The sequence below is a fragment of the Bubalus bubalis genome, chromosome 6 (assembly GCF_019923935.1).
Source record: "Bubalus bubalis isolate 160015118507 breed Murrah chromosome 6, NDDB_SH_1, whole genome shotgun sequence".
NCBI lineage: Eukaryota > Metazoa > Chordata > Mammalia > Artiodactyla > Bovidae > Bubalus > Bubalus bubalis.
Genome location: NC_059162.1, coordinates 86,129,838 through 86,152,628, shown reverse-complemented (window position 1 = coordinate 86,152,628; position 22,791 = coordinate 86,129,838). Strand labels below are relative to the sequence as shown.

The 22,791-nt window shown below is 43.0% G+C and overlaps 1 protein-coding gene across 15 annotated transcripts in view; it reads left to right on the top strand.

The window, feature by feature from the left end:
• The window catches only part of FGGY (FGGY carbohydrate kinase domain containing), a 508,405-nt gene that overhangs the window by 276,671 nt on the left and 208,943 nt on the right, over positions 1 to 22,791 (top strand). For 14 of the 15 annotated variants that reach the window (XM_044944924.2, XM_044944922.2, XM_044944923.2 and 11 more), the window contains one exon: positions 18,792 to 18,895. In XM_044944924.2, the coding sequence (XP_044800859.1) occupies positions 18,792 to 18,895 (104 nt within the window). Of the gene's footprint in view, positions 1 to 5,526; positions 5,584 to 18,791; positions 18,896 to 22,791 lie in introns of those variants that run through there. The other variant, XM_044944932.2, reaches the window with a different exon arrangement.

Here is a 22,791-nt window from a genome sequence, read left to right as displayed (position 1 = left end):
CTCCTCCTCCCCCTCTCTGGACACCTCCTCCACCTTCTTTCTCCTCTTCCACTTTTCTTCTTCTCCTTCTCCTTCTTTTCTAAATTCATTGATTATGCAAAAGTTACTGAAAATTTTGGATGCTCTTTATATTTCTCCTATTACTAAATGTATAAAAGTATCTTTTGAATTTCAAATGAAGTTTCTCTCATAATTGGCAAAATATAATAAATAACTTGTTAACTTTAAAGTAGTAAGAATAATTTATTCAATTTTAAGCTGGGCTTTCATTAAAACTTATTTTATTTAATGGCAGTATCCACTTGACTTGAGGGGCCATGATCAAAAGAGAAGCCCAGAGAATTTGGCTTGATATTTCTACCCTTTACACAAGACATTTGCTGATTTGAAATCTGCAGCTGAGATTCTAGCAAACTAAGCACCAATTTGGTAACCTCCCCAGGACGGAAGGACAACAATTTGAGTTCAGGGATCATTAAGGATGAAGGATTACTGGTAAACACTCTAGACTTTTAGTTGGGACCATAAGAGTAAACTGGAAAAGACAAACTTTACTGAAGCCTGGCTTTGAATCAAGTCAGCACCTAATTAAATGCAGTTAAATCTCTCCCTCTTCAGCTAACTGCAAGAAGCAAAACTGTATTTTTTCTGGAGGAAGACAACTTAAGAGGTTCAACTTATACATAAAATTTTTCATTTACAGTTTCTCCACCAAAAAATCTTAGGTATGCAAAATATAAGAATTTTCATAAATCAAGAGAAAAACCAAACCCACAGATGATTGAGATGTTGGAAGTATTATATTCAATAAATTATAGGAAAAGATGGAGAATTCAGAGGACTGGGAAGTTTAGAAAGAACCAAATGGAAATTCTAGAGCTGAAAATGCAATAACTGAAATTAAGAACTGAAATTAACAGCAGATTCAATATAGCCTAAGAAAGAATTAATGAACTGGTCAGTAGGTCAGGAAGATATCATACTGCCACATAGTATACAAAAGGATGGAAAATACACAAGAGTATGAGATATGGGCATGGTAAAGGAGTCTGGCAGAGATATAATCAGAAGCCTAGAATGAGAGGAGATATATTATAAAGCAGAAGCTATATTTGAAAAGATAATTTCCAAAAGTTTTCCAAAACTGGTAAAAGAACTCAAGTGAATCATTTTAACATTAAAAAAAAAAAACTATTAATGCAGTTCCATATTTAAAAAAGAAGAAAATGATAGGATTATTTTAATAGCTGCTTAAAGAAAGACCTTTCATAAATAAAATGTAAGACAGATTCATGACTTTAAAAAAAATCTTGGCAAACATAGAACAGAAAGGAACTTTCTTTATTCTGATTAAAGATACACACAGAACAAAACACTTAATTCAAACATCAAACTTAATGGTGAAGTAAAACTTTCCCATTCTCACCACTTTTATTCCACATTTTAGTGTATGTCCTAGCCACAGCAGTAAGTCAAGAAAAATATAAAGATTATGAGAAAGAAGTACAATTAATATCATAATTGACATAACACACATATAGAAATTTTAATATTTTATAGATAAAGTATTAAAATCTATAAATAATTTAGCAATATTGCTATTCAAAAAGTCAGGACAGAAATAAATTTTATTTTCATAAAGGAGAAATGTTTATTTAAAATACTAAAATTTTAAGTAGCATAATTTACAGTAATATAAAAAATCCAATACCTAGAAGTAAATTTAATGGCAGATGTTAAGGACATCTATGTACAAATCTATGAAATATTATTGAAAGAAACTGAAGAAGACACAAATGAATGGAGGGATATATGATGTTTACTGATTGGAAGACTCAATATTATTTTCTCCTTTTTTTGTTCTTTCCAGTTTCTTATATGGACTCAATGAGTCCAGTTCAAAATTCTAGCAGATTTGTGTGTGAGGGGGTAGAAATTGATGGTCAAATTCTGAAACTTTATGGAAAGAGCCAATAATAAACAAGATAACTTTGGAGAAGAACAAAGTTGGGAGAATTTAATACTACCAGATATATATAAAAATTGTTATAAAATAATAAAGGCTGGTATTATGGCACGGGTAGACAAACCAGGGCTTCCCTGCTGGCTCAGAGGGTAAAGCATCTGCCTGAAATGCTGGAGACCTGGGTTTGATCCCTGCGTCAGGAAGATCCCCTGGAAAAGGAAATGGCAACCCACTCCAGTACTCTTGCCTGGAAAATCCCACGGACAGAGAAGCCTGGTAGACTACAGTCCATGGGATCACAAAGAGTTGGACACAACTGAGCGACTTCACTTTCCCTTTCAGACAAACCAGAGGAAAACAGATTAAGGAGTCTAGAAACAGACTTACTCATATATAAACAATTAATTTATTACCAGGGTAGTACTGCAGATCTGTGAGGTGTGACCTGCCTCTTGAGAAATCTGTATGCAGGTCAGGAAGCAACAGTTAGAACTGGACATGTAACAACAGACTGGTTCCAAATAGGAAAAGGAGTACGTCAAGGCTGTATATTGTCACCCTGCTTATTTAACTTATATGCAGAGTACATCATGAGAAATGCTGGATTGGAAGAAGCACAAGCTGGAATAAGATTGCTGGGAGAAATATCAATAACCTCAGATATGCAGATGGCACCACCCTTATGGCAGAAAGTGAAGAGGAATTAAAAAGCTTCTTGATGAAAGTGAAAGTGGAGAGTGAAAAAGTTGGCTTAAAGCTCAACATTCAGAAAACGAAGATCATGGCATCCGGTCCCATCACTTCATGGGAAATAGATGGGGAAACAGTGGAAACAGTGTCAGACTTTATTTTTCTGGGCTCCAAAATCACTGCAGATGGTGACTGCAGCCATGAAATTAAAAGACGCTTATTTCTCAGAAGGAAAGTTATGACCAACCTAGATAGCATATTCAAAAGCTATCATATTACTTTGCCAACAAAGGTTTGTCTAGTCAAGGCTATGGTTTTTCCTGTGGTCATGTATGGATGTGAGAGTTGGACTGTGAAGAAGGCTGAGTGCCGAAGAATTGATGCTTTTGAACTGTGGTGTTGGAGAAGACTCTTGAGAGTCCCTTGGACTGCAAGGAGATCCAACCAGTCCATTCTGAAGATCAGCCCTGGGATTTCTTTGGAAGGAATGATGCTAAAGCTGAAACTCCAGTACTTTGGCCACCTCATGCGAAGAGTTGACTCATTGGAAAAGACTCTGATGCTGGGAGGGATTGGGGGCAGGAGGAGAAGGGGACAACAGAGGATGAGATGGCTGGATGGCATCACTGACTCGATGGACGTGAGTCTGGGTGAACTCCGGGAGTTGGTGATGGACAGGGAGGCCTGGCATGCTGCGATTCATGGGGTCACAAAGAGTCGGACACGACTGAGCGACTGAACTGAACTGAACTGATGGGAAAAATTGGATGTTGCCCCTTGCCTTATACCATCAAGGTGAAAGTGACTCAGTCATGTCCAACCCTTTACGACCCCATGGACTATATAGTCCATGGAATTGTCCAGGCCAGAATACTGGAGTGGGTAGCCTTTCCCTTGTCCAGGGGATCTTCCCAACTCAGGGATTGAACCCAGGTCTTCCTCATTGCAGGCAGATTCTTTACCAGCTGAACCACCAGGGAAGCCCAAGAATACTGGAGTGGGTAGTCTATCCCTTCTCCACTGGATCTTCTCAACCCAGGAATCGAACTAGGATTTCCTGTACTGCAGATGGATTCTTTACCAGCTGAGCTACTAGGGAAACCCCATACATTAAAAATAAATTTCAGTAGATTGTATATACAATTTATAGACAATGGACTATTATTCAGTAATTAAAAAGAATGGCATCTTGCCATTTGTGCCATCATGGATAGACCTCAAGGGTATTATGTTAAGTGAAATGGATAAGACAGGAAAAGACAAATACTGTATGATCTCTCTTATATGTGGAATCAAAAAACAAATCCCAAGCTCATAAATACAGAGAACAGGTTGTTGGTTGCTAGAGGCAGGGAGGAGAAGGCAATTGCACCCCACTCCAGTACTCTTGCCTGGAAAATCCCATGGACGGAGAAGCCTTTTAGGCTGCAATCCATGGGGTCGCTAAGAGTCGGACACGACTGAGCGACTTCATTTTCACTTTTCACTTGCATGCATTGGAGAAGAAAATGGCAACCCACTCCAGTATTCTTACCTGGAGAATCCCAGGGACAGGGGAGCCTGGTGGGGTCTATGGGGTCGCACAGAGTCAGACACGACTGAAGTGACTTAGCATAGCATAGAGGCAGGGGGTGAGAAGTGGGAGAATGGATGAAGGAGGTCAAAAGTTAAAAATGAAAAAAAGAAATGAATGGATACCAAACCTTCCCAGCTAAGTTCTGGTAACGAACAGTGGTTCAGTACTTCAGTGAATTGTGAAAATGACTCTGAACTCTCATCATTTGTATTTTTTGCATGTTCCTCCCTCTGCCAGGGTAAAAGTAAAAGCAAAATTTACTAGTTTACAGGGTTTTTTTTTTTTTTAATTTTCCATGGAAGTTTCTTTTCTTCTCACTATTCTAGTTTAAGTTTTATCCTAAAAAATTCCAGGTCGCTAGTCAGATTATTTTTGTCCTTAATAAAGTTTGGTTGCATCGCTTGATTAATAACAGCCCAAATGAACTCCAGCCACACAGCTCCAAAGAAAAAGAATGCAGTAAAGAAGAAAAGAACACCTGTGGACCTGCCAGAATCTAGGTTGCAGATTGGCAGATGGCAGAATGTGGGGAGGCTGTGGATGATGACAAGGACTGGCCAGCTTTGGGGGACAGCGCCCAGGGACAGCATAACAGGTGTGCCTGGACAATGCAAGGTCGGAAGGCCTGGCAAGTGGAAGCTGCTTCACGTTGTCTGTTCAGTTGCTGCCTCTGGTCCACACTGCTGATGGCCTTGGGAGTTATCTCTCCAAAGAGTGCCCAAAGAGATGCACTGACTTGGACACACTCCAGGTTTGCCCAGAGGTGCTTTGAAGTGATGGACTGGGTATTATTTTTTAAATCACTCAAGAATTCTTCCCTTGGTAATAAAGAATTTAGAAGGAGTGAGAGCAAAGTCAGAGTGAAAAGATAATACGAACACACAGCATATATCCAACAGAAATAAGTACCTGTGTGTACCGAAAAGCCCTGTCCAAGAATACCCACAACTCCATTCCTATACTCTCAGGGTTGGAATAAAGCATGACTTCCAGAGCCAGACAGCCTGATTCTTATTCCACATATCACCTGCTCTCTGTGATCACTGGTCAGTTACTCACCCTGCTGGCTCACAGGTTCTTGTTTCCCAGATGGGTCTCGTAACAGTAATTGTGTGGATTCACTTCTATGATAATTTACAGAAAGCACCTAGAAGAGTTCCTGGAGCAGGTAAAAACTACACAGGTGTTAGCTCTTACGATGATGGTGTTGTAGAGAAGACCTAAAGCTTTTCAGGTAGGCTGCAGCAAGACCTGGAGTGAGTGGCCACAGCCGAGTTAGAGGAGGCCTCTGATCACCAGGTCAAAGAGGAAACAGGCCCTCGGTGGGGAAGCCTGTCTGGACCCACACATGGTGAGACCCTTCTGCTCGTCACTTGCTGTGCTCCTTTGGCAGCCATGGTCAGGCTGCCGGGTACCCGCATCCTTGGCTCCCAGGAGATTGTGAGCCCTGGGAGGACAGTGATTATGTTTTTTCAGGTACTGTTTCCCCTGCAGTGCTGAGCATGCTGCCTCATGGAGAGCTGTGCTCAGTAAACGTTTATCAAACTGGATCCTACCCAATGGAGGAGAGAGAAAATATTATTCAGGGCCTAAGATGTGATCACAGCACTTTTCTTTCAAAACAAGATTGCCTTTTTACACTTTTACTTTGAAATCATCACTTCACTTTTACAGAGGAGGTATTAGAGGCTCAAGGAACTCAGCTCGTTTGCGCAAAGTCATGTAGCTGGAAACGTCTCTTTCTCCCTGAGGTCCAGGGCTCTTGCAGACCATCCCCCTTCCCCCCAGAGCCCAGGGCAGGCCCAGAGAAAGAAGAGAGGAGCCTGGCCAGGGCTAACTATCCCAAGAACGTGGATGTCGGGAGCAGGTGTGTAGGTGGAAGGGGAGGGCTGAATGTCGATCTCTTGTCGTTCCATCAGCAGTTTTTGAAAAATCCCAATGTATTCCTTGTGGGATTTTCTATAATTCATTTTTGCTCTCGTCTTCCACACTATTTATTTACCTAAGCCTTTGTTCTCTTTGAAACTATTTGAGCCACATGTCATTCATTCGCTGTTAAAACCCTGGACCCTTTATCCTGCTCAGGTTTTGTTTTGTTTTTCCTCTCTCCAGCTGCTCTGCATAGCACTTAATTCTCAGATTCTCTGGCCTGACTCTCATCCAGCGATGGGTCGCCTTACACTCCCACCCCCACTCAGCCAGTAATAGGTCCCAGGAACAGAGGATCCAGCTTCAAAAATCTATTTTTCTTTTTTGTCTGCTTGTTGACTGAAGCGTGGTGCAAGGTTAGATCAGTCAGTCTAGGTGTAGTGAAGCCCTCTTACCCTCTCTGGGGGAGATCCTAGCCCCATAGAAACTTGGCTGGTTTTGGCTCTGGGAGGGAATTCCAGGCTTTGAAGAATCTGTCAATGTTCAACTAATCCCACAAAACCTCTGGACATTTTTTGATGGAACCAAAACTCACACCAAGGGAGGAGGCACTGAGTGTGGCCTCAGAGGCTTAGGGAGAGAGAACTGGGGAGCCAACTATGATATTTTCCTCTGAAATTTCAGGCCTCTTTCCCAGGTTCAGGTGTCCAAAAGAATCTGTCTGAGCAAGTCCCATCTCCCCTTAGTGTTGTCCTGAATCATCTCACCAGTCTGCTCTATGTCTTTGAGGGGACTGTCCGGGTGATTACTTCCTTTCTCACCTGCAGAGTGCCTTCAGAGAATTTGATAAATGAGACCATTTGTCTAGGGCCAAGAAAAGATTACTATCTCCCGGGAGAAGTTGGACACTGATATTTATTTAGCAGTTTTTATATCCCAGGCACAAGGCTGCTTGCCTTACGTGTAGGGTGACCATACATTACAACTTGCTCAGGGCTTGGGATGGGGGCGTGCTTCCTGGGACACTGGGTGTACAGTGCTATTGTTGTTGTTGTTGTTCAGCCACTAAATCATGTCCAGTTGCAACCCCATGAACTGCAGCACACTAGGCTTCCCTGTCCTTCAGTGTCTCCCGGAGTTTGCTCAAACTCATGTCCCTTGAGTTCAGGATGCCTCATCTTCTGTCGCCCTCTTGTCCTCCGGCCTTCAATCTTTCCCAGCATCAGAGTCTTCTCCAACGAGTCAGCTCTCCGCATCAGGTGGCCAGGTAGATGCTGTTAGTCCCACCTCCCACCTGAGAAAACTGAGGCCCAAAGAGGCGAGTTAGCTTATGCAATGTGCTAAGTGCTTATGCTTATGCACTAGCTTATGCTGCATAGTGCACACGTGGTGGACCTGGGAACCCAGTATAAATTGTCTGCCTTCTAATCCAGAGCCTGTCCAACCATGTTCTTCACAATACAGGGTTGCATCTTCTTCAGATTCTGTAGGCCAGTACTTCACATCATCTGTTTGTGTCTCCTTTGTCTTATCTATCTCTAGGCTACTGGAAATGCTTTTCCTTTCCTATTCTCTCCCCCTGCTGACTGAGGAGACTCCTGCTTCCCCTCCTTCAGGAGGTCCTTCCTGATCATCCAAACTAGATCAGGGGTCCTGGCTCCATACTTTGATTAGACAGGTTCAGATCTGAGTCACTGGTTCTTCCTTATTTTCTTGTGTCTGCCTGTGTCCCTTTTCTCCCTCCTAGACCAGGATCCAGTAGTAAAAAAGGAAACAATTTTCATCTTTAGCATTCTTGCTTCTCACAGTGCCTGGCTTATAACTGGGAATCAATAAATAGCTGTCAAATTAACTAACTTATAAAACATCAGAAGGCAACTGTGTGATTTAGACTCACAGTTTTAGATCTATGTAAGGACTTATTCCAGAAGACACATTTGTGATACTTGGACCAGCTCTCTTAATTTTATTTCTTTTACTTAGATGGTAAGTGATTTTTGTGACTTAACTTGGCTATTTGGATTGGATTTCAACTTGACCCTTTTCCATGTCTAATGCCCGTGAGTGAAAAATTGTTTTTTATGATGTCACAGATGAAAATGTCCAAGTAATCTAGAGGCTGTGTTGCAGTTACAAAGAAAGGAATTTCTGAAATCAAGCTTTTGCTTAGTCTTTACTGTGGATTTTGCCAGTGTTCTCTGCGTCTCAGATTTCCAAGCTATTACATATTATAGCCTACCTTTGAGATCTGATCTTTCTGGGTAGAAGGGAGAACAGAGGAGTGAGACCCACATACAATTATCTGAGGGTCTCTTCTTTGTTCTCTGACCTTCCTAAAGCTCTTGTTTTGGCGTCTGATGGGTGCAAGTCTTAGACAAGTGTGACATTTAGAATCGATGTTCGCCGTCACCAAGTGGTACTGTAGGAAGAATGGTCCTACATGTTATTGTGGGTTTAAGGAATATAAATAGCTTTTAGTTCATTATCAGCAGTGTTTAAAATGTTAGCCTGGATTGTTCCTACTACCTGGTATCTCATTTTTGTGATTCCCCTGAGCCCTCAATTATGCTGTCATCAGTTGTACACACAAGGACAGAAAACAAATGTTCCAGTCACTCTAGGTAAGCCCAAATCCCTCTGGCAGAGCATGCAGCATGCTGAGAGGGAATGCCTGAACAGTCGTGCCAAGCCCTGCTTTAACGCCAAAGACTGAGATTGGTCGATAGTAACAATGATGGCAGAACTGTATGGAGCAAACTGTGATCCGGGTACCAACCTGCTCACCTCGTCTTCACAATAGCGCTCGGAGCCACATTCTGTCATCATTCCAATTTCATAGGCGAGGGAACTGAGGCCCAACAAGGTTAAGTGACTTGACCAAGCTGCAGACTTGAAGTCAGGCAGTCTGATTCTAGAGCACTTGTTCTTTACCATTATGCCCAAAATAGTGCAGATATCTTGTAAAGTCTGTTCACATCTCATTTAGGCAAAAACCTTTCCTATTATCTTTCCAGTTCTGTGGATGGGGGCCTGGCCTGAGGTGAACAGAGATGGTGGCTGTGTCAAGGTGTGCGAAATTTCTTTGTAGAAGTTTTACCTAGGATTTTTTTTTTAAAGATACGCCTACTTTAGGATTTGGACTGGATGCATTCTAAGTGACATTTCTTTCAAAGCCAAAGTGATCCTTCATCAAACACTGGGATCACAGAAATCTTTTCAGCTGTTTCACTCCCCTTCATTTGTTAGGCTTGAGATGAACCCTTTGGGCTTGCTGTGGTGGATTATGACAGTAAATCCTGAAAGAGATCTGAGTTCAGCTCTGCTGTCTGTGAATATTTGAAATTCCTGTAAGTGGTTGGAAGGAAAGGAACTAGTTTCTGTAGCTCCATGAGATTTAGCATTGGGTGGATCTGTGCATTGTCTTCCCCCACTCTGACTCTGAAGGACCTTGAATAAGTTCCTTGAACAACTTTTGGTCTCATTTTCTGAGTTAGTAAAACAGTGTGATAACAGCTACCTCTCGAGATCATTTTAAGAATTTAATACAATAATACTTGTAAGGTCTGAGACATAATACAGTGTTTCAATAATCAGAAGGGTCTTAGGACCTTTATCTTTACCAGTGATTTTGACAGTTCAAAACAAGGTGAGTTGTGAGGCTCCAGTAAGATTTTCACCATCACTTATAAATTGTCCTTCAAAACTCTTTATCTTTCATTGTCAGTCATATTTAAGGCACAGCGTATCTGCCCATGATTAAATCCACTACCTTTATCTAGAAAACATCTTGTGTTTCACTAATATTATGTATACCTTGTACAACATGCCATCATTCATTTATTAAACAACAGCCAAAATTACTGGGCCTTCTCTGGCCTCAGTCTACTCACAGTCTGATAGAGGGAGACAGCTGTGCAAACAAGTACATTACAGATACAAGAGGCTTGACCAGTTCTCCCTGACTGGGGTGTTCAGGGGGATGGGGGAAGGCACAGTCTGGAAAGACTGCTGATAAAAGAGCTGGGTCTGCACCCTGGAGCCCATGTTCCCCTGGTAGATTGTTGGGGGATGGAGTGTACTAGGGGAAGAACATTCCAAGGAGAAGGAAGAGCATGAGGAAATGTTCAGTGGCATGGCTGAGCAAGGAGCATTCAGGAATAAGTAGGAAATCTCTACATTTGTGCCAAGCACACCTAATGGTCCCATTTGTTGAGTACTGGTAGAGTCCACCTACATCTCACTTAATCCCCACCCACAGCAATTTTGGAAGGTAAACATTGTTATCCAGAATCTTTAGATTTGGAAGTTGAGGTTCTAGAAATCAAGGCTTTTGCCTAAGAATATGTCAGTGGGGTTCAAGGCTAAGTCTGAAGACAACAATAATAGCAACGATAATAAAAACAGCAAGCATTCATATAGTCCTCAGCACGCTCTAATACAGCAGCCACTAGCCACATGTGCTACTGAAATTAATCAAAATGGAAAATTCCGTTCCTCAGTTGCACTAGCCACATTCTGAGGGCTCAGTTGCCATCTATGTCTGGTGACTGCTGTATTGGAAAATGCAGATACAGAACATTTCTGTCATCTTAGAATGTTCTCCAGACAGCACTGGTATAAGCACTTTACACATATTAACACATCTAATCCTTACAACTATCCAATGAGGAGGATACAATTATTCAAATTGTACAGATGTAGAAACTGATGCATAAAGGAGATAAGAAACTTAACCAAGGGCCCCTGATGAACAAGTCCAGGTTTTTAAGCACTCTAGTGCCAAACCCATCTATTATTTTCTATATAAAATGAATGAATATTCATAAAAACAACAGAATTCAGTATCTTCTTGTGTAGAAACTAGTGTCTGGTCCTCTGCAGAAAAAATCCTGGGAGCTTACAATTATTGAAAAATCTTTGGTTACACGAGGCTGGTGGTCTTCAAAGATCCTCTTCCTGAAGAACTTCTAAACCCCTTGGCTGGCTTAGTCAAACAGCTCATTTGATGAAATTTATCAGTTTTTTCCTCCACATGGCCAATTCAAGAGTCTGAAGTTCATGCAGTCATAGGTAATGTTCAAATTCCTTCTCATCCTTTTTTCCTTCAGAAAGGTATCTGGGTTGTTATTTTAAGAGCATCATTTTCAACATGTAAATCCATCTAAAACAGACCTTTTTATTTTTCAAACATAGGAAAAAATCTTCAGACTAGGAGAGTTAAAACTCCTAAATTGAGTCCTGCTCCTGCCTCTAAGTAGGTAAATAAACTTGAGTAAGTTACTTTACCTCTCTTAAATTGTTTCTTCAACTGTGATCTCAAAATAACACATATTACAGGATTTTTTAAAAAATCTTCATGAAGGGTACAGTGTTTAAGGATGCTTTGCAAACTATAAAGTACTTTATGTAGCTATAAAGTATGAGATAATTATAGCACAAATGGTAGAGCTTGAGATGTTTTTCTTCTGTACAACCCTTTAAAGTTTTCAAAGCAGTTGTGGTTTGATAAATTACAGGATAACCAACCCACTGTTAATCATAACATTTGCAAAGTCTCTTTTTTCTTTGACAGAAATAGAGTAGATATTCAATAAGTGTTTGGATGGAAGGATGGATATTTGGTGGATGGGACAGAGGGAGGGAAAGAGCACATAAGGGAAATAAGACTTGTTCATGGATTTTTAATTCTCCCTTTTTAATTCTGTGTTTTTAAAAGACATTTCTTGATATGAACTAAAGGGGAAGAGTCATTAAATAAGAGGCCCTGAATTGATTCATTGACTCAGTAAGCTGTTTGTTTTTCATTCAACAAAACAAATTTTGTTAAGCAACTACCATCAGCTGAACATTGTGCAAGGTTCAAGGAAAACGCAGTTGAATCTCGCAAGTTGTTTTTTTTTTTTTTTGGTGCCTATTTCTTCAGCTGATAATTTTGCTCTTTAAACTTTCTGAGGAATGCTGAATTGACTGACACTTGCATAGTCATGTGAAGGGCCCAGCAGTGCTGAGGGCTGTGCTTGTCAAAACCCCGTCTTAGGAATTGTTTCCTGATGTACACATGAGGCCCATGATCCCTCTATGGGTTGTGAAATGTGTTTATGCAGAAAAGACAAAGCTCCTCCTCCCCTCTGTTGCTTCCTGGACCTTGGACCTCTTTTCTCTGGCTCGGCCCCTCCAAGCTCTATGTGGCCAAAGACAAAATGAGGGATGCCGGGGCTGAGACTCACGTGGTCTCAGCAACATCAGCCCTTGGATCGGATCTGTTAGGCAGAGTGCTCATAACCTCTCTGGAGGGGAAACCAGGCAATCCTTGCCTCTCACTGGTGCTGTGCCAGCCTGGCCTGAGGTTTTCTATGTTCCCTCGGGACTTGAGACTATACCTTCTTGGGAGGGATTTCTTTCAACCCTCCTGTTTCCAGGCCAGGTGACACTTTTTCAAAGAATCACTATTTTCAAAGAATCGTGTATGTTATGTCCTGAAAATGGCTGAAAAAGAACCTCCATTTGTGATCCTCTTCTCTCCTAGTGGATGTGCAGGAATAGTTCAGACTTTCAGGTGGTTCATGGCAGAACTGCAGCTCAAACTCAGATTTTCAAACTCGAAACCCATGGCTCTGAGTAAATGGTCCCTGGTGAACTGACACTTACAAATATATTTCCTTTGTATAAGATGATTATCACATTATACAGTGAGGGATTCTAGAAAGAACAGGGGTTTTAGGGTCAGACCAAATAAATTCAAGATGCCACATCCTGGCACTGGTCTTATACCTCTGTGACCTTGGGCAAATCACTTTGCTGCTTCTGTATGTGTTGAAGGGAAGAAAGAATGTATTTCACAAATGTTGTGAAGGTTGTGAGACAATATTGAAAGACTTTAATGCAGTATCCAGCCTATCCTAGCCATCTGATCAATTTTCTAAAAACGTAGGAAGAATACAACTGTCTCTTGAGAAGAGTTCAGAGGATGCTGATGATGATGCTGGATAGTGATGGTGTTGACACAGCACCCATTAATCCAAGTTTTATTTTTAAGCATTACCTCTATATCAGAGCTGCCATGTGATACTGTTATTTTCCGCATGTTATAGCAGACCTTACTGTCTCCAAATCCCATTCTTTTTTTTTTTTTCTAATATGTGACAGCAGCTTTTAAATCATTTTCTATTTTTTAATTTTTATTGGAGTTTAGTTACTCCACAGTGTTGTACTAACTTCCCACTGCACAAGCAAGGTGAATCAGCCATATGTATACATATATCCCATCCCCTTTGGATTTCCCTCCCATCCAGGTCAGCACAGTGCACTAAGCAGAGCTCCCTGCACCACACAGGAGTTCCTCATTAGTCATCCATTCCATATACAGCAATGCATATAAGTCAGTCCCAACCCCCAATTCATCCCATTCCCACCCTGACCCTGCCCCAGTGTCTACACATCTGTTTTCTGTGCCTGTGTCTCTATCTCTACCCTGCAAATCGGTGTGGCTGCTATGAAGAACATTGTGGAGATTCATTCTTTTTTCATTGTAATACACTCATTCTCAGATTCTAAGCCTAGTAATATCAACAGTGAATCTGCTAATCAGAGAGGAAACAAAGAAATATTTTCCACAAATTTCTTTTCTTACCTTGCATAGCTCCCTTTCGGGATTGAGGTACCCTGTAAGATAAACTTTGCCCATGCTTTATATGTATGGGACCAATAAGAGCAGTCATCAGCAGGAATTCCTTGAACATGCTTATAACATGGTGGACCACCAATGGCCAACCCCTTTTCCAGCAAGGATCTCAGGATCAATATTGTAAGGCCCCAATATTTTGAGGTATACAGATGAGTAAACATTGACTACCTGGTTATCTGATTTTTATTTTGGAGAAAAACCTAAGACCCAGCAGTGCGAAATCAAGCTACCTGGATGGGATTCCCAGCCCTGCTTCTGGTGAGCTGTGTGACCTTGGTTCAGTTCTCATTTCTAAGCTTCAGTTTCTTCCTTTGTAAAAATGAGAATTTTAATAACACCCATCACACTCAGTGGTTGTAAGAATAAAATGAGACATGTACAGAGAGAGGGGGCTTCCCTGCTGGTTCAGATGATAAAGAATCTGCCTGCCAATGTAAGAGACCTGGGTTCAATCCCTGGGTCAAGAAGATCCCCTGGAGAAGGGAATAGCTACCTGAAAAAATTCCATGGACAGAGGAGCCTGGCAGGCTACAATCCATGGGGTCACAAAGAGTTGGACACAACTGAGCGACTAACACTTTCACAGAGAGAGAGACTGCCAATACAACTCAAATAAAATGATCTCATATCTAGGGTCTTTGTGCCCTGGATGGGGAAATTTATCACCCAGGATTTCCCAGAAAAAAATGTAAAGCACTGTAAGTATATACAAAAAAGCAGGGAATTTAATACATAAAAATGGTGCTGTAAAGGGTTATATTCCCTGCAAAGCAAGTCAGGGAAACAGCAAAATGGAAGCTGTTGCCACCCCTTGCTGGAGGGACATAGGAGGAGGTGGTGTAACCAGAGGCATAGTGGTCCACATGGGCCGAGTGGGAGTCTTGGCCCTGTCGGCACAGCTGAAGTCAGGAAGTAGCAGCCCCTTGACACTAGGGGAGTGGGGGAGATGCAGTCTGGCTCTCCAGTGCCTTAGGCCTTCAGATCTCCTGGCAGGGCCCTGATTGGGTGGCCTAGTCACATGGATCACACGGGTCTGGGAAACAGGGGTCACAGTGGCAGCCACATGATGCTCAGGACTTAGTGAAACCCCTCAGGCCAAGGACTCTTCCAGCCTTAGTCCCAGACTTCAATCACTTGGTTGCTGGGACCTAATTCCTGTGATAACACAAAACAGGCTGTGATAACCAACACAGAGACTTACAAAGAGGCTTACTTCCTCCACCACTGGGCCTCTGCACAATAACTGAGGTTCCAAGTCGCTGTGCCCAAGAAAGTAGAATATGGAAAAAGCTTTAGGAAAAAACCTAGAAAGTTGTTGGCATGTAAGAGACCTCGTAGTGGCCCACTAGATCCTGCTTTCTGGAAAAGCCTGCTTGTTGAGCAGCCACAGCCTTCAGTAGCTAAGGATCTGTGGCTTGAGGATGGACCTTCACCCTTTCACATGCCTGACTCCTGCAGAACTCAGCATAGACCCCCTCCTTGGAAATCCCCTGAATCCCTGAAGGTGAGCTAAGCTGCTGTGCAGTTCTCCTCGTCCGCCTTTCTTCTACTTATCTTTATCCCATTTCTCCTCCTTTTTCTCCTTCTCTTTTTTCTTCTTTGATTATTTTCTTAAAATTTTGTAGCATATAGCTGATTTACAGTGTTGTGTTAGTTTCTGCTGTGCAGCAAAGTGAATCAGTTACACATATATCCATTCTTTTTAGATTCTTTTCCCATAAGGGTCAGTGCAGATTATCAATTAGAGTTCTCTGTGCTATAGAGTAGGTCTTTGTAGTCAGTTCAGTTCAGTTCAGTCACTCAGTTGTGTCCGACAGTTTGCAACCCCATGGACTGCAGCACATCAGGTTTCCCTGACCATCACCAGCTCCCAGAGCTTGCTTAAACTCATGTCCATCATAGTCAGTGATGCATTCCAACAATCTCATCCTCTGTCATCCCCTTTTCCTGCTGCCTTTAATCTTTCCCAGCATCAAGGTCTTTTCTAAGGAGTCAGTTCTTTGCATCAGGTGGCCAAAGTATTAGGGCTTCAACTTTAGCATCAGTCCTTCCAATGAATATTCAGGACTAATTTCCTTTAGGATTGACTGGTTTGATCTCCTCGCAATCCAAGGGACTCTCAAGAGTCTTCTCCAACACCACATTTCAAAAGCATCAATTCTTCAGTGTTCAGCTTGCTTTATGATCCAACTCTCACATCCATACATGACTACTGGAAAAACCATAGCTTTGACTAGTTGGACCTTCACCAGAAAAGTAATGTCTCGGCTTTCTGATAGGCTGTCTAGGTTTGTCATAGCTTTTCTTCCAAGAAGCAAATGTCTTTTAATTTCATGTCTGTAGTCACCATCTGCAGTGATTTTGGAGCCCAAGAAAATAAGGTCTGTCACTCTTTCCATTGTTTCCCCATCTATTTGCCATGAAGTGATGGGACCAGTAGTCATGTATGGATGTAAGAGTTGGACAGAAAGAAAGCTGACTGCCGAAGAATTGATGCTTTTGAACTATGGTGTTGGAGAAGACTCTTGAGAGTCCCTTGGACCTCAAGGAGATCAAACCAGTCAATCCTAAAGGAAATCAACCCTGAATATTTATTGGAAGGACTGATGCTGAAACTGAAGCTCTGATAGTTTGACCACCAGATACAAGGAACTGACTCACTGGAAAAGACCCTGGTGCTGGGAAAGATAGAAGGTAGGAGAAGAAAGGGATGGCAGAGGATGAGATGGTTGGATGACATCATCAACTCAATGTACATGAGTTTGAGCAATCTCCAGGAGATGGTGAAGGACCAGGAAGCCTGGTGTGCTGCAGTCCATGGAGTCACAAAGAGTCTGACATGACTGAGTGACTGAACAACATATCAGTCCCATTCTCCTAGTTTGTCCTCCTCCATCCCTGCTTTCCCCCTGGTAATCATGTGCTTGTTTTCTACATCCGTGATTCTACTCCTGTTTTGTAAATAAGTTGAATATGTGTGTTTTTTAGATTCCATACCTAAGTGATATTATATGTTATTTGTCTTTCTCTGATTTATATCTAGGTCCATCCATGTTGCTGCAAATGGCATTATTTCCTTCTTTTTGTGACTGAGGAGTATTCCATTGTATACACAAATACACCATATCTTCATTATCCATTCATTCTTGATGGACATTTAGGTGACTTCCATGTCTTGGCTGTTGTAAACAGTACTGCAATGAACATCAGAGGCCTTGTATCCGTTCAGATTGTACTTTTCTATGGATATATGCCCTGGGGTGGGATTTGTTGGATCATATTATAGTTCTGTTTTTAGTGTTTCAAGACACCTCCATATTGTTCTCCACTGTGGTTAGAGGCCCTGCCGTTCTTCTTGTCCCATCTGATCCCTGCATTTCAATGCTCCATCTAGGCTTCTCCTTCCCTCCCTCCCACAGGGCTGTGAGCAGCTAGGACAAGAGCTGTCACCTTATCATCACATCCCCCGCACAGGAACCTTTACTTCCTACTGTGTACTAGCCCCTGTGGTCGGTGCTGGGGGTCTAAGCATGTTTGCAAGGCAATGCCAGCTTCCAGCAGCTTTTATGATTGCAAGAGAGACAGACGGGGTGCAGTAATTCTGTAAATTACCAGTGTCTTGTGTGTTAGGGAAGTCCAAGACGGTGTGAGAGCATCTTTCCTGGAGGAGCAGGGAAGCCTTCCGAGGAAATAACATTTGAGTTAGGAAGGAATTGGAGTTCACCTGGCAGAGAGGTTGGGGAATGGCATTTCAGGCAGAGGGCAGAGTGGATACAGAGGTCTGGAGGTGGGAAGGAGCACTGAGGATTAGACATGGAGCGTGGGGCAGCGTGTCCTGGAGTCCATGAGGTGGGAAAGAGCTGTCCTCTCCCACATCCCGGCCTCTGTGCTCTGCCCTGATGCTCTCCACCTCCTGCCTGTGTCCTCGCTGGGAATGTTTCTGTGTTTGCATGTCCCACATATAAAACCCAGTATGTTGTATTATGTGTTGAAGGTGCTCATTGAATGAATGATGGATGACTCAAGGCTCTGAACAGTGTAACTCCCCCCTTGCATTTGTAACTTCACCTGCCCAGTAAGTATCAAGGAACACAGTCCATGTGGAGGAGCAGCCTGAGCTTATACCATTTATGGGACACTCTCTGCCACCTGGCGTTCTTTCAACAGAAACTTACTGTTAGTCACTCTACCCTTTACACTGAGAGTTCTGGAAAGAATAGTATTAAGAATGCTGACCCAGAGATGCTGAGAAGATCCCGTCATCAAATGATTCTATTACCTTCTTTGAGATTGAAATGTGATGGGTTAAACTAGGTTCCCTTCAGCCCTGTTTCTTACTAGCAATGTGATCTTGGACAGGTCACTTTACCAAAACATAGGCCTTCCCTCTTTCACTAATGTGTGGTGTTAATAGCATCCACATGACAGGCTTCATATAAAATGAGACTATACTTGTAACTATTCAGCACAGTGCCTGGTGGTTTGGGACCAAAACTCACTGATGAGCATTGCTTCCATCATTCTAGTTAGAGTCACTATTATTATGCCCGTGTTCGAGACCATACACTGTGTGTGCTAGGTGTGTGCTAAGTCGCTTCAGTTCATGTCCCACTCTTTGCAACCCTGTGGATCATAGCCCTCCAGGCTCCTCTGTCCATGGGTTTCTTCAGACAAGAATACTGGAGAGGTTTGCCATGCCCTCCTCCCGGGGATCTTCCCAACCCAGAGATCGAACCCAACCCAGATCTGTTACATCTCCTGCTTTGACAGGCAGGTTCTTTACCAGAAGCCATACCCTGACCAGAGAAAGGCAAAAATAGACAGACCTCTTAGTTCCCCTGACAGGCTGGTATGCTCTTTTGGTTTCTAGTCGACACTGGCCTACACCTGGAATGCCTTCTCAGCACTGTTTGGTGTTAAAAAATAAATAAATAAAAGAGTGTCTTGGGTGTGTTCTAGCTTTCTTGCTTTCTTTTTTAAGAGGATTCCGTTTTGTTTTCTCACAGGAGTGATTGGAGCAGATGTGAAGGGGCACGGCCTCGCCTGTGAGGGACAGCCGGTGACGTCACGGCTGGCTGTCATCTGTGGAACATCTTCTTGTCACATGGGCGTGAGTCTGCCGAGCGGGTGAGGGCGGGGCCGCCACACGGGTGGACAGCCCAGCCAGGGAGGAGATCTGATTCTGGCCCCTGGGCCCCCTCAGCAACTTCTCTTTCTGTCGCCTGTGCCTTGTCGAGCAGAAAGCACAGCGCTCCTTCCAATAGCCTTGCTTTGATTTGCCAGATCTTTTTACAGGGGTCAGATTTGTAAAAAAGTGTAAAAAGGCATGAACCCACTTTTGACATTACCCGGGCCAGAGAGCTGAGGGGCGAGGAGTGAAATCGGATCCAGAGATGGCAATGCCTCACTCCCAGACAATCTGTCCCTAATGGGTAGCCAAGTCTTCTCTGCACAGAGGTGTCTGTTTCACTTGGCGGCCAGGCTTTCCCTCAGTCAATATAAATCCATCTCCCTGGGAGCGGTCTGATGATGTATAGAATTAGGCTGCATATCATGACTTCAAAAGCACACTGATAAGCAATTTTCACTCTGTTAATTTTTCTCCATGAATTAGTAGAAAGGCTTTCTCCAAGATTACAGTTAAAATTTAGTGCCTGCCCTAAAATTTATATCTTCTTTAAATGCCTGAGTCTGAAAGCATTCCATTTCGATAAGTACCCATTTCTACCATATTTTTATTTAAAAGTCATTACTCTGTTAAAGTTAGATGGACGATCCTTGGATTTTTCCCAGATGAGTAAAATAGAGGGGAACGTGGGGGAGGAGGAGGAAGGCCTGGAGACAGGAGTAAGGGTTAGAGGGGGATCTGGGATACAGTCCAGGGCAGAAACCTTACCACAGTGGAGGGACTCGTGGGCCCTGAGAAACTGTGTTTAGTTACTGTTGGGACCAATGAGCCTGTTATACCATGTAATACTTTGGTTGAGTAAATATTGATACATTTACTTATCCACTGATCCTTTGCTCTTGTGCTAAACCCTGGGGACATAAGCATGATATGAGTCTTCCCATTGGTGAGATAGAATGATAACAGGTACTATGGTACAAGGCCCCTTGGTGTAGATTCAGATTGAACTTGAGATGCTGAGCATCTAGTATGCACCAGACATGGTGTCAGGGTTCTCACACATTTCATAGAGATGATGGGGCCACTGGACTGGTTTCCAATCCCAGTTCCTCCACTTCCTAACGATGGGCCCTTAGACAGCATTTAACCTCTCTGGACCCCGGATTCCTCTGTGAGATGTGAGAGTTATAGTACGTGTCTCATAGTGAGGTGAGGATGAATCGAGGTGTGCGTCACAGGGAGTAAGCACTTTGCCAGGGCTAGCTCCCCATCGCTAGCACTGGTGCGCTGGGCAGAAAGGATACAGTGCCTGCCTGGGAAGGGTCCAGGCTTAGACACAACTTCCTAAGAGGACAGTACACTGGACTTCTTAAACCACCTCAAAAAAATTTTCTTCTGCTTGTTTCTGTGGACACACTTTTAAATGGAACTTCTTGAAAAGTCCTGGCCTCTGTCTTCCCCTCAGCAGCCCTGTCGTAAGGCTTGGCTGTCGCTAAAGGGAGAAATCTACGGATGCCTAAGGCCGCCGCGAGCTGGAGGGCAGGAGGTGCCCACCAGGACACTCAGCCCTCATCTCCCGCTCTGTGAGTCTACACTATCCAGCTTGTCTTCACTCAACACTGTTTTAAGCCTGTTTAAATCATCTCCCATTTTCACAGGGACACGTCTAACTTGGTTTCTCCTATAAAGTCTAAGTATTGAATACTTTTTACCCCACTCAGTTTGGATTTGTGAGCAACAGCAAATCTGTTCGAACGTGAGTCTGTGACATCCCCATGTCTTAATTTCCTGGTGTCTTCATGGAAATGGTGCTGGCTTGTTGTATACCATCTATTTTACAAATTAAGCAACTAAACCCTAAGAAAGACCAGACATTTTCCCAAGGTCACAAAACTTACGCTGGAGCTGAAAACGCAGGTCTAACTCTGCCTGAGTCCCATGTGCATCCCCTCGGTGCCTTCCTGTGCTGTGCAGTCTTAAAGGGCCAGTACTGAAGTGGAGCGAGCTTGGGCTTCAGAGTCAGACAGGTGTAGGTTTGGACATCTGCTCATGCACATTTTGACCCCATGACCTGAGGTGAGCTACTGAAGTTCTCTGAGCCTCAGATTCTTGATCATCACACTGAGGGTGAGGATGCCCATCTTAAAGGGTTGCTGGATAACATGAGTTATGTACATACATCCCCCATGCATAATAGACACTCAGAAATGGTGGGGATTCTTATTACACTTCCCTAGTGATATAAAAGGCTCACATGAAGCAACTGTTGGGACTTGAACAAGTTTGATGGGCAGCTGCAGTTGGTTGCAATGAATGAGGGCCATAAAATGCTGGTTTATTATGGTCGTGTTGTGCTGGAAATAAAGTCCCCACCCCCATCCCGCTTTGTACTTGGGAGTGGGAAGGGACCTCCTGGGCCAAGGGGATTAATCATCAGCTTTAATGTTATGTGGTGAGGGCGAGACTGTGGTCATGCTGGCATCAGAAAATGCCTTTGATCTGGCTCAGGTGCTGGGCGCCCAGCGAGCCAGCAACAATGACACCTTTGTGAGGTCTCGGAGAGGTGCAGGTCTGAGGAAACACTCTCCAGGAAGCTCAAGGACTCTTTTTGTTGTGGTTCTGGCAAATAAAACCACCAACTGTCAGGAAAAATTCTCCAAACAGAACACAGGGACTAGAGGCGTCTGTGGGGTTTTCAAAAAGTGGTTTCCAACTTGGTCTGAAGGATTCTCTTTCTTCCTGTCTCCTCACTGCTGATGTTTCTAATTCTAATTTTGATTGGGGCAAAACTCCCAGGAATATTTTGTGTTTGATCCAGGTTGCCTCTTTCTAGCTCACCCAGAGTGAATGAATGAAGGAATATCCAAGGAACAAGTCCTTTAGAGTTGCCTTTCTTCACGTCCCTGTTACTTCCAGGAATCTAGAGAAAAAGCCTGAGGTTGAACATAAGCCTTACTAATCAGGCCTTTGATATTTTAGAAGATACAAGTGTGGGCTGCACATTTATCTTCCTTGTAGATGATTTAATTAACAAGGAAAAAGAATACTGTTCTTTTTTTAACTGCATGAAAGCAGAGCTGCTTGTTCAGAGTTAATTACTACCAAGTCACCAAAACCCAAGATCATACGCAGCAGGGGTGAGCCAGAGGTTGAAAAGTCATGGGGTCAGATGGAGCTGATCCCTGCCATCGCTCCCAGCACCCCTTTTCTCGAGCTGTCAAGTCAGGTTGTAACTTGGCAACTTGTCTTCAGTCAGCATGACAGATGGGGAGAGGACCCTGGGGCGGGGGGTGGGGAAGCATTGAAGAGGTAAGGTTTGAGCAGAACAATAGTTGGTGAGACCTAGGAATTACATCTGCATCTTAAATCACTCAGAACTGAAGTTTTTTCATTTTAGGTGAATGTAGACCTGATGATTAGCTATCACATAGTGGGTGTAATTTCAAAGGCAGGCTCTTACACTGACTTTACCACTCACTTAGGTAAGATACTTCATCTTTTAGTACCTCTGTGACTTCGTCGGTTTTATGTGGGCAATAGTATTTACATAACATTGTTTTGAGGATTAAGTGAGGTAATGTTTGTAAGCAGTTTGGCACTGTTCCTAGCACCATATACCAAATATGGCATTATTGTTAAAAGTGATTCAAGAGCCGACTCATTGGAAAACACACTGATTCAGGGAAAGATTGAAGGCAGGAGGACAAGAGGATAACAGAGGATGAGATGGTTGGCTGGCATCACTGACACAATGGACATGAGTTTCAAGAAACTCCTGGAGTTAGTTAAGGACAGGAAAGCCTGGCATGCTGCAGTTCATGGGGTTGCAGAGTCAGACACAACTTAGTGACCAAACAGCAACAAGAACAATGCTAGAA